This window comes from Hesperophylax consimilis, chromosome 21, assembly GCF_061612785.1.
Source record: "Hesperophylax consimilis isolate HC1 chromosome 21, BYU_Hcon_1.0, whole genome shotgun sequence".
NCBI lineage: Eukaryota > Metazoa > Arthropoda > Insecta > Trichoptera > Limnephilidae > Hesperophylax > Hesperophylax consimilis.
Genome location: NC_142856.1, coordinates 23250256 through 23262918, shown reverse-complemented (window position 1 = coordinate 23262918; position 12663 = coordinate 23250256). Strand labels below are relative to the sequence as shown.

Here is a 12663-nt window from a genome sequence, read left to right as displayed (position 1 = left end):
CTAATGAATACATTTTCTATTGCAGGGAGCAAGACAGGCAGATCAATCACCTCGAGGAGCAGACCCACAAAACCCGGATGGCCAAACATGGCCCCAACTACCTCCTCGAAAGCTACCTCCGCGATATCGCCCGCAACAACAATGAACTTGCAAACAGCGACGACAGAAGAGACGAACTTGCCGGAATCAGCGAACTAAACAACATAGCACAGTATGACCACAAGAACAGGGAAGCTACAGAGATCAATGATAGTGGAACTGTTCAAACGGGTGAAGGCTTAGATAGCCACGCAAGAAGTAGTGAAGCAACAGACAGTCCAGCTGCCAATAGTGACAGCGGAGTAGGAGTAAGTGGAAGCCCTCCTCGTGCTAACAAACGTAGGTCCAGAGGACGTCACCTCCTCAGAGAACACTACCTCACTAAAGAACTAACAGACATCTGTCAGATCAATGCCAATAGAATCGTACAAACCAAATCAGACGACAATTCAGAAACATCAACAGACGAATTGAGCAGGATACAACAACAGATAGACATCTTGGAAAAACTGACAATCGTCAATAAAAGATTGCAGAGAGAAGAAGAACTGATTGTTAGATTAGGTGTGAAGCTCAGAAGATATCTCTGCGAAGATGAAATAAGCTATATTGACAGTCAAGATCAAATAGTTTCAATGCTGAACACGTTAAGATCCCAAATGGACAACAGCTCAAAAGAAATAGAAAACGCAGCAATCGAAATGGAGCGTGCAGATTACCAATTGGAGAAGAGAAAGAATCTTTTAGACATCTTGGCTAAAGAAATGGAGGATGTGGACTTGGAAAGCCAAACGCTCGAAGTTCAAAACACCATCGGGGAGAGTGACCAAATGTTCACTGATGTGCAATACGTCGCCATGCAGACGCCTTACGAAGACAATGCTTTATGTAACTTACCTTTAGACATAACTAAAACTCAATTTGTAAATGTTAACTACAATATTAATAATGTACCAAATTATCCCCTGGATACATTAGTATGACAACTCGTTTTGTATTCTTCACAAGTCAAACCAAATTGACTTCCATGACTGTTGACCGTCTTCCAATAAAAACAGAAAAGTTTAATAATAAATTAGGTGTTAGTTCTAAAAGTAACGGTGTTCCAGAAAATTTATCGTAGGCTTGGAGAAAAATTAATTACATATTTCTTTTACAAAACCAATATGTATTTCCAATATTATTATATGCATTTCTGTAACTCTTATTCATTGATAAAGATTTCATTACGAAGGGTGACTTGCAATAAGCTAGCAAATGAAAAAAGAGCCTAAATTAATTATAGAGAAAAGAATATACCAGGGTTTAGAGGTATGTTTGAACGGCAGGCATACTTTTTCACAACTTTGCAAGAATTATTCATTCACACAATTTGTCAAAAAAGTGAGTGGCTGATGTCGTGCGTTCAATTCCTCGGCTGACTAAGTCCTCTATCACGACACAAGCAACATTTTCCGCTTACTGTGGTGGTAGTAGGGTTTTCCAAATATATAGTAAGGTTATATACGTAACCCGGAAACGTTTGTATTTCTTTATAAAAAAAGAAAAAGGTACAATTTCAACCTCCTAACAAAGTTACTCTTTTACAAAAGCATGATATTTTGTCAGGGAATTTACAGTCACCTTTTTAAAATTTATATATTTCTTCTGTATTATCAATGACTTCTTCACAAATAACTTCTTATTTTTACTACATATTCTTCAACCTTTTTAATAATAGATTAGTTATTTTATTCTTACAAAGTTATGTATAAAACGAAAAGTACAACGAAATAATGTTTAAAATGGTGCTCTCTTTACGAATATAAACATAAATATTATATATCATTTAAATTAAGAATGAATTGAAAATAAATACTAAAAACATAAACAACGATTTTACAAGATTATACTTTATACATTTGTACATTAGATAGAAATTATAAATACTCATTTTTGTATAATGTAAATAGATGTTAAGAAATAAAAGATATTTTTACAAAGTTAGAAATCCTTTTTTTTATTTTTAGTAGAATTAATGCAAATTGACAATACATAATTCAGCAACACAGAAAGAATACATTTGTATTCAAGAAATGATCGGGATTAAAATAATAGTGGACAGGATAAATTGAAATGCCAGCATTTTTGTACAGTTTTTTCCATGGCCGACAGTAAATAAAAATAAAATATATTTTGCGAATATAAAAATTCAGAGAAATATTTTTTTATCAGTTCACTACTGCCGGCCATGGAAGGTCTTTGAAATTCACAAAAAGGGGAAAAGGTTTCAAAATGAGCTTGGACAACTCAGAAACTGAAAAGTGAAGGCGGAATACCAAAGGATTACTGGAAAAATCCACCGGGAGTTCAGAAGTTGGAGAGGGTAAAGAATTTTGCTGATCTGAATGATGTCCAAGTCTGTCTTCGTCAGGACTTATTCTGTGTCCATTGCCACCTGGAATACACAATACAAATGTTATGCAACAACAAGGAATGCAGGAAATTTGTAGAGAAAGTTATGATTTCCGTAAAAAGTTACTTTGGAATATGTATATACATATTCCACTCAAGCGATTTTCGGCAAATTATGCCAAATTTGCCGAAATTGTATGTTTATTTAGTGAACATCCTTCAATGCAGATTGATGACAAACTGGGTTGGAAGCACCAATATTGAGCATTTAAGACAAATTTGAATTGAAGAGGTCACTTAACATGCTTAACACGCAATTTACATTATATCAATCAAATAAATTTTAAAAATACAATTAAAATATTTCGTTACAATTATAATGCCATCTGCAGAAACTTTACTCAACTAATTATATCCATCCGAGATTTTTACCATTCAAATAAGTTTCATAAAAAGGGCGATAGATGGCATTAATAGCAAAATAATGGATAATTTTTCAGGCAAATTTTGTAAAAAAAAAACGAAAAGAAATCAATGAAAATCCAATGAATGACTTTTTATTTTTTTTTCACACGCTGAAACTGATTGCTTCTTCGATCTAACCTAAAAATTCAGCATCAAGAGGGGATGTTTGGTTCTATTACCTGTGGCACAGGTTCTGGCCGATCCTTTGGTTCGTCCCCCTCCCCCCCCTGGGAGCCCTGGGAGCCTTGGGCCGCCACGTGGGGCGCCAAGGGTCCCCTCCTCTCCTCTCCCTCCACCAGCGTCAGGTACTTGGCAGTCTCCTCATCATCCAGCATAAGGAAGGGATGGTTCTTGCCAACAATACCGATTGAGATATTCTAAAAATAAAAAAAATAAATGTAAGTAAGTAGGTTCAGTTTGTCAATAAAATTAAGACATCTAATTAAATATCAAAATTGTACAATAAAAAAAATTGAAGATATTTGAGATTTCTTACATTCAAATATATCACATATACATAATTTTATAAGACTTGTAAAATTATTGAGCCCTTATAGAGAAAAACAGTGTTTTCGAAATAACGCTGTTTTTGTGCAAATCCATTCAAATCATTATTTTTTTATTTTTTTATTTATTGATACATTACTCTACAGTACTTTACATTTCAATTCAGCAACGTTGGCCTCACTGGGTTGTTCACCCGTGCTGAGGCCCCCATTTTAAAATATGCGAATTTATACATTTAAACAAAAAACAACATTAAAATAAAGATAAATTTACATCAAAAATAAAGATTAGAAATCAAAATCCAATTCTCACACCAAAATAAAAACATTAGAAGAGAATGGAAATCGGCATTTACAATGATCTATGTGCTTGTGCGTGCCGCTTGCCTTATACATTTTTTGTGTTGCGTGTATATGTTTTATTCTCTTATGTTATAGAATTTTGGAAATATTGTCTTTTTTGTTCTCTAATCCATTTTTTTATTTTGTGTTTGAATTTATTTTTATTTTCCTCAATTTTTGTTTCAAGTGGAAGACTGTTGAATGCTTTAATTGCGTGGTATTTATGGTGTCTTTGTCCAAAGGTAGTGTTTACCGTCGGAGTTTTTATGTTTTTTTTATACGCTTTTCTGACCGGTCTATTAGTGATATTTTGTGTTTGTTGGGGATTGTTTTTTTGGTCGAAAATGTAGTTTAGTAGAGTTTTAACATATAATTGGCGTATATCAAGTATGTCACAGCTTTTAAATATTTGGTCTGTGTCGGTTAGTTTATGTTTTTTGAGTATTACCTTTAATATCGTTTTCTGTGCGATTTCTATTTGAGCGATAGCTGCGTTTGTTGCTCCTCCCCAAGCAATTATTCCATATTCTATTATTGATTGGCATAGTGCATAATATATTGTTTTCAATTGTTTTATTTTATATATGTTTCTTATATTTAGGAAAATGTGTATTGTTCTGAGGAATAGGAATTCATTAGATATATATTCCTATGTTCACACCAAAAACCGTTTTAAAATCTCAACCACAGATGGCAGTACGTGGCCTAGAGTGACGCCGGGTAGACAAACATCCCTTTTTAGTACAAAAGTCAAGTGAAGTTAATTTGAAACTGATTTGAGTGGAGGCGCATGGAATATTAGTCATTATTTGAACTTTTTGTTTACTAATCACTAATGAAAATGATTTCGATAAAATTAGCAGCGAATAAAGTTGTTTTATAGAAACACAATGTTAGGAAATAGCAAATTAATGTTAATTTTTTGGAGGTTTGATTCATAGGTTCTCCAGTCGGCAGAATCTAAGGTTGCGTGGTTACTCTCGGTGTGTAAAATCAGAATTCGAATAATTAAACTTTAGTTTTATTTTTACAAACGATAGATACAGTCATTTTATGAACAAAAGCAGAGCGCGCACGTTAGAAGGGATTTAGGGTTAAACCGGCGACTGAGACCGCTGGAGAGAGAATGAATTAGTTGCCGCGCGAGGCATCTTGTGCAAGGTTACCATGATACCAGTCGCACGTGAATGTATGAAAAGGTAAACATTATTATCATTTTCGGGAGATTTAAACTCCCTGTAAGTTACCCTACAGTGTTAATTTATGAAACAATATAAAACTATATGTACATAATTATCGAATCATAATGCAAGTCTTCATTTTATATTTATATTCATGCCTTTCGTTTACATAGTTATTTCAACAAAAGGATAGTATATTATTTGTTATTGTAATAATTCAATTCCTGGAATGAGGGTTTTTATGACCATGAAACCCGATTCGTATCTCTATCTCTGTTCCGCACCCACTCAACTCCTATGTGCAAGAGAGCGAGAGATGTCGGGCATATTTAAAGAAAGCAGGTATGGGCAAATACCGATAGGCGGACCGTAATAAACATATTACAAGGTTAATTGAGTTGCATTTGAAATAATATTCGATTCGATAGTACTTTTATAGCTTGGGTATGCTGAGTTACTAGGTAGAAATTTTTATTAAAATATTTTAATTATTTTCGAAGATATAGCAATTTGAAACAAATTAATGAAATTCGCACAGGACCTTTATTTTCGCCCGGAAACAGCGTAGCACCAGTGCAAAAAGTACCCGCCAGAAATGTATTAATTAAAAAAAGCCTAGATGTGTTCTACTCACAGTATTCAATTAAAACATCTATAATATTTCTTTTTGATCAAATTTTCAAACTAAAATAGACATAATTTTGCATTACTTTGCCTTGACGTTTTTAATTTTATAATAAAAAAAGCTCATGAACAAACCTTAGTATTGAGTTCCATCTCATTGGGCAGAGTGTCACGGATGGCGCGGAGCCCGTGCGCCACGAGGGCGGCGAGATCGCAAGTGGAAAGCTCGTTCAGCTGACGCTCCAGGTAAGTTCGGGCGGACTGCGAACGAGCGCCAATGGCCATGGCACGGCAGTCAAAGTAGTTTGCTGAGGGGCACGTTTGGAAGATGTGCGGGCCGTTGTCCTGGACAAAATAAACACACATAGTTCAAGCCAAAGATAATAGAAATAGAAGGATAAATGGCATGGAAGAATTCCAACTTTGGCTGTGCTACAATAAAACTGCATGTACAATCAAATCAATCCGATTTGCAGTACTATGAGTGAATGAGGTTGGCGTCACAGTGTACGCACGGTTTCATCTTATATAAAATATAAATTATTTTGAAGAACTTACATCATATCCGCAGACCAAGAGACCCACCCCGAGGGGACGCTTGTCGTAGCGCTGTGTGCAGATCTGCATCTTGTTGCCCACAGCAGTGATAAGGCGTGACACCGCCATCGGCGCATCGTGCGAGTAACGGTGGTTCAGGCATTCTGTACGCATGTAGCGGCTGAGGACAGAACAAACTTCAATTGATTGTCAATTATCAAACACAAACAAAAAATACACTAAGCCCACCACACCAGTAAAATTGAGAGAAGATGGTATAGGCTGACTAACTCTAAGTATACCTCCAAAAAACCTTCCAATAAACACCTCAATGAAAGTAAATTTCTGGAAATAACATTTGGAGTGCAAACATGGATTGTAAACGTAAACATACTGGCGAAAATGGCAACCAAACAAAGAGTCACTAGGAACTAGGCTGGGTATGTGCATAACTTACTTTTGATATTTCCTGATGAAATTTTGCATGCTTGACATTCAAAACAAGAGGAAAATTACTGTCTTCATCTGATTTGTCAAAAAGCTCTGCGTAAATTCCGGACAACGCCGGAGACTTCAGTTGGTCGATTGTTCAAGTGATTGCTTTCTTTGACTTTTTTTGTTTCGGAAAACATATGGTTGCATGTACACACTTTGACGAATTAATTGTTCACTTGGTTGCATCAACCAACCGACAAATGTCAGCTAATAACAGATGACTGTTGGAACCACAGTCTCATCAGTTGGTGTCTTTGGTTGGGAAAGAGAAACAGAGGTAACATAATCATACCTCAGCATCCTAGCATCGGCCGTGAGCCCCGCAAAGGAGATCCCAATATGCGTGTCGATAGGCACGATCTTGTTCTGGTGCGTGCTGAGCTCGCCCGCCGCGCGGTTCAGCGCGATGATGACGGCGTACTCTGTAGACTTGAGGCCAACCGTGGCCGAACCTAGCTTCACGGCCTCCATGGCGTACTCCACTTGATGCAGGCGGCCCTGAGGACTCCATACTGTCACATCGCTGTCGTATTGATTGCGGAACTGGAAAGTTTACATGTTTTATTTTATTATTTATTACCAATAAATAAAGTTACTTAATTTACAGAAATATAGTAATTAATTTTATACATAAGATGTATCACTATAATAAAGCTAGGCTTGTGTATATGGGGGATGTGTAATTTTTTTATGTAATTTGCAAAAGTATTCAGTTTATATTTTCAGTGTTTTTTGACATGAAGTTTAAAATCTTTGTTATTTATATTTTGGATACTTTCTGGTGAGGAATTGAAAAATTTTACTCCAGATATTTATAGTTGAATTGCCCCATTGTCTTTTTACATTTCGGAGTTGGGAGTATTGATGTTTCTCTGAGTAATCTATTGTTTTTAAAAGGAGCATTTTTATTTAGAATATTACACTTGTAAATTTGTATTTATTTATTAATATAAACACACTTCATACGGGCGAAAACAAGAGTCCCGTTTAAAAAAATTGATATGCACTGTCGCTTACTGTCCAATGCTGTGGGAAACTGCCCTTGAGGTGATGTTTCACAAAAACAGCACTACACAGTTCTTCGAAATATTAGAAATTGTATTCCTGCGCAATTCGTAAAATTATTCAAATTCAATTTATAACACAATTGTTGGTAAAAGGTTATTTATTTAAAGTAAGTAAGTTCGCAGATCACATAATATGGTAAAAATAGTCACAATGTATCAATTCACTAATTAACTGAGCAAGGGATCGGAGGGAACCTTGCCGTTAGGCTTTGGGAACAACAAAACTGACTGTGGTTCTGCTTAGAGGGTCGTACCATAGGACGAAGCGCAACTAAGGCAGCAGTCGAGGGTCTGGTTGGGGCTTTACTTATGGTAGTAGAATACTTCTTAGAGGGTCGTGCCAGAGGACGAAGCGCAACTAAGAGAGCGTACTAGCCAAGAGCGAGCTGCAGACGAACTGACTAATTTAGGGCGCGCAGCCTGTTATATAGCCCATTCCTTGTTGCGGGGTGGGGTTGGTGTAGTGGCTCGAGGGTGGGAGATGCGCAGAAGGCGTCGGCGCATCCGGGTTTGCTTAGGGGTGAGTGAGCAGGATGGCGCTGTACGGGGGAAAGAGATGGTGTAGTGGCAAGCGTAAAAACGGCGCGCTACATCCTCCCCCTCTGGATCGAGGAACGTCCCGTCGAAGATCCAGGTCTGTAGTAGCGTGGCGGCTCGCGTATTCTACCGGATGTTCTTCTAGTCCCTCCCCCTGGACCAAAACTGCTCCTATTGCGTAGCTGCTTGCGTCCGACTTTATGATGAATTCCTTGCTTCCATCGGCTTGTCGTAGTATGGGGGCGCTAGTGAGTAGTGCTTTCAGGGTGTCGAAAGCATTCTGCTGTGGGGATTTCCATTTCCAGGTGGCGTCATTTTCCATATGCAGCATATACCGTACTTCGGGGCTGTCCGTGAATGCCCATGCGCGCTGGGGAATGTTTATATCGATCCCCGCGTCTTCGATAAAATCGACGCCTAGGAGTGTTCGATTCTCGTGTCCTCCTGGGAGCACGATGAAGCTGGTGGGTATCTGTCAGCCTCTTAGTGTCAAGGTGGCGGATATTGTCTCGACCTCCTGACGTTTAGGGACACCATCTGCCAATACGATGTCCATGATGGTTCGCTGGGTTTTGAAATTTTGAGCGATTAGCCGCAGGTGTAGCTCAGCTGATGCTACGCTCAATTTTGATCCGGTGTCTACGTGAGCAGTGCCCAGGAAGTTTCCAATCCCGATGTGTAGTATAGGTCTCGCTCGGGGAAGGCCTACTTCATGTATCGAGCAAAAATCGGCTCGTGGGTTAGGGGTGTCTATTCTCCCTTGGCTGCATTGCGGGCACTTGCTTCTTACCACGCCTGGTTTACCGCAACCGTAGCATGCGAACTTCGCATCACTGGGTGTCTCCAGCTTTTTGACTGGAGGAGTGTACTTTACGTGCGCTCCTGTATCATAGCGGGAACGGCACTCCTCGGAACGGTGCCCAAATCTGCGGCAGTTAGTGCAGCGTAGGCGGCCGTCTGTTCGGTTTTCCATCGCGCGTAGTGGGACGGTCTTCATGCTCTCGTACAGGCTTTCTTCCGCTGCACGGGCTTTTTGGAGTAGTTCGGCGAAGGTATTGATCGCTTCGCGCGGCACTCTGTCTCGTATCCGGATATTCAGTTGTCCGAATATTAGGTCTATCTGGACCTTCTCTGGATGGCTGGGCGGTGGTAGCTCCACGAGTAACATCCGCTGCTTAGCAATGAACACATCGGTTGACGTTAATGCGTCTTGCTTGCATAAAAATATCTCTGTGTACACTTTGTACGCTGGCTTCTTAGGGGCGAAAGCATGCCTGAGGAGGGTCGTTGCGCTCTCCCAGTCTCGTACTTCTCCTTTTATGCCGAGCCACCAAGCGGCGGCGTCTTTCGTAAGCAGCAGTGGTAATCCTTCCAGAGCGCTTGCGTCTTCGATGTTCTCGGCGCACTTGAAGATGGATGCGGCGGCATTAAAACTCTCGACCGCACTCCTGTCTCTGGTACCACCGAAGCGTGCCGTACAGGTGGTGAATGTACCCGTACGTGTTGGTTGCGACTGCGTCCGCATCATGGAGTTCATTAGTTCCGCGAACTGCTCCTGCGTGAAGCAGATGCCAGCACTTTCCTTGGCCTGCATTGTGAAACGAGGACTTCGACGTGGTAGCGACGAAATTTTTGTAGATGCACTGATTTTAATTTTTTTTTTTACTTTATGTGTCTGGCTACTAAGTTGGGCGCCAGTTTTATAACACAATTGTTGGTAAAAGGTTATTTATTTAAAGTAAGTAAGTTCGCAGATCACATAATATGGTAAAAATAGTCACAATGTATCAATTCACTAATTAACTGAGCAAGGGATCGGAGGGAACCTTGCCGTTAGGCTTTGGGAACAACAAAACTGACTGTGGTTCTGCTTAGAGGGTCGTACCATAGGACGAAGCGCAACTAAGGCAGCAGTCGAGGGTCTGGTTGGGGCTTTACTTATGGTAGTAGAATACTCCTTAGAGGGTCGTGCCAGAGGACGAAGCGCAACTAAGAGAGGGTACTAGCCAAGAGCGAGCTGCAGACGAACTGACTAATTTAGGGCGCGCAGCCTGTTATATAGCCCATTCCTTGTTGCGGGGTGGGGTTGGTGTAGCGGCTCGAGGGTGGGAGATGCGCAGAAGGCGTCGGCGCATCCGGGTTTGCTTAGGGGTGGGTGAGCAGGATGGCGCTGTACGGGGGAAAGAGATGGTGTAGTGGCAAGCGTAAAAACGGCGCGCTACAAATTTAATTTTCAAAATTGGAATAATTGGAAAATTGGTATAAATCATATTAGATCTAAATCTGCCAAAAACTAGACAGATTAGGAACGGTGTTCATAGGTAATTCTGGTAGTCTCTCTAATTATTTGTCAACAAAAAATATAATTTAAATATTGAAAAAACTTTGCCTTATTTGTTTTGGATAAGCAATGATCTTGTGGAAATTAGTTTATAAATACTCACTTCTAATTCACAAATCCTATTTTTTATGGGTTTGCGATAGTTAATTATAAAAATAAATAAATAATTATAAAGGGAAGGTCTACTCGTAATATAAACTCAGTAATCGCTGGTTTAACGTCTGTTGGTAAGTCACCCTGTATACATAATGGTGCGTATACACTTGAAAGCTAAGGCACGAAAGCCAAACGACGAGAACAGCCATTTCCGGTTGGTTCATTTAACAGTTTTCTGTTTGATTTTTTCCTTGGAACCCCTGGCAAGCTAATGGGTTTATGCATTATCATACTGTATATGTACTTTAATATAGTTATTTTTCTTGACATTATGCTACAAAAAACTTCAAAAAGAATTGCGTAACCCATCATTTGGTCGCTAGCGTATAAGATTGTTAAAATAAAGACAAACATTCCCAGGTCACAAATAACCCGAAAATATTTGAATTTTTCCTACACTTATATAAATATAAATAAGCTAAAATTTTATCTTGCATAGTGAAAACTAGGCCACAAACCAGTTTTATATTACAAGTCCGCATTTCTTATGAAATAATTATAGCACCAATTGCAGTAATGAAAGCAACATGAACATAGAGGCAACATAACCCTAAAAGTAAAGAAAAAGATAAAAATACAACTACAAAAGTAGCTGCCTAAACTGTAAAGGTAAGACGATAAGTTTAAAGTAACTGAATGGAGTATATAATAACTTTAGCAACATAATATAATCATTGAACGAAAATTCAGATCGTTTTCAATTTTGCAAAAGTATCAAATCAGATTTTGACAGCAGTTATTAAAATAATGTTATGCAGTTTATTTAAAACATAAAAGTTAGTTTAATTACAATTCCTAAAACCATTTTTATTTCAAAGTAACACATTAGCATAATTATTATGTAGATGATGTCGAAACAACAAAAAAGGCAAGATTTTTCAAATATTAGAACTTTTCAAACATGTATTTTTACATACATAATATTCTCCTTGGTAATTTAATTTTCTGTATCACTAGGTAACTAATCTAAAACAAGCATTTTGATGATATTATATTGAAAATTTTACAAAAAATATTTAAATCTACGTAAAGTTAGTATAGGTTAGGAGTGACTTGGCATAATTGATAACTAGTCGATTTAATAACCTCTTTTAGATAAAATAAACAACACTTAACTGAAGCCAAATACTCATTATTAGTGTACGTACCATTTCGAAGGATTAGAGAAAAACGCTACGATACTAAAAGACAAAACGTTTTTACAACTTTGCAGAAACCGGCAAGAATTTCAATAATGACAAACGAAAACTATGTTCGATTTTCTCTATGGCGAGTAGCGAGTGTGGCGGGACTGGCGGGCTGTGAAAAGTGCTGCCAGTACAAAATTTTGTATTTTGGTAATATTATTTTATTTGGTTTTCGAGAACACGAATGTCATGTCTCATAGACCCGGTATATCAGTGAATTTTATGCTCGGCTTGATTGGAATGTCGAGCTTAGCGCAGATTAACATAATACACATATAAATCGTAAGCCTCATGAAACTAAAAGGCGCTGTACAGTACATTAGTGCTATTTTGTATGAATGACACTGAAGTCAAATTTAAGTTGTTCCAAAGAGTGTCTTAAAATTCCGTTTTTCAAAATGGCAGTGAATTGAATGTCTTTAATATGCATTTAATTTATTACATTTTTGGTTGATTATAATTTGGCTTAGAGCCTGCCGGACGAAGAAAAATTGCATGGAAGTCATCTTGTAGGACAAACTTTGGAAATGATTTGTATGCAAAGTGGTATTATTGATAATATCAAAAATTTATTTTTCATACTGTTAATGCAATTATTATTAATTTATTCAGGCCATGAAGGTTTTTACATGAATACATTGTTAAGGATAAGTTGTTCAAGAGTACAATAATAAGTGTATATTACATAATAAGCCGAGTATGAACAATATAAACAAGTACAGTACAAGTTCAAAATAGAGCATTGTTTTACAAAGGAGATCAATAATTATAACGTCTTATGCTTTTTTAGGT

The 12663-nt window shown here is 37.9% G+C and overlaps 2 protein-coding genes across 5 annotated transcripts in view; one reads left to right on the top strand and one right to left on the bottom strand.

Moving 5' to 3' along the window:
* LOC149413758 (uncharacterized) overlaps positions 1-1330 on the top strand; it is a 204944-nt gene extending 203614 nt beyond the window's left edge. For all 4 annotated transcript variants that reach the window (XM_089644504.1, XM_089644503.1, XM_089644506.1 and 1 more), the window contains one exon: positions 26-1330. In XM_089644504.1, the coding sequence (XP_089500630.1) occupies positions 26-1022 (997 nt within the window). In that variant the 3' untranslated portion in view covers positions 1023-1330. The remainder of the gene's footprint in view (positions 1-25) is intronic.
* Positions 1331-2011: 681 nt separating this feature from the next.
* On the bottom strand, positions 2012-11965 carry Prosalpha6 (Proteasome alpha6 subunit). The gene is made up of 6 exons (XM_089644707.1): positions 11833-11965; positions 6876-7126; positions 6110-6269; positions 5687-5896; positions 3078-3275; positions 2012-2476 (listed from the first exon to the last, which is right to left on the bottom strand). Exons 1-6 carry the CDS (start codon positions 11833-11835, stop codon positions 2456-2458), a joined length of 843 nt encoding a protein of 280 aa, XP_089500833.1. The 5' UTR covers positions 11836-11965; the 3' UTR covers positions 2012-2455.
* Between the last annotated feature and the right edge of the window lie 698 nt (positions 11966-12663).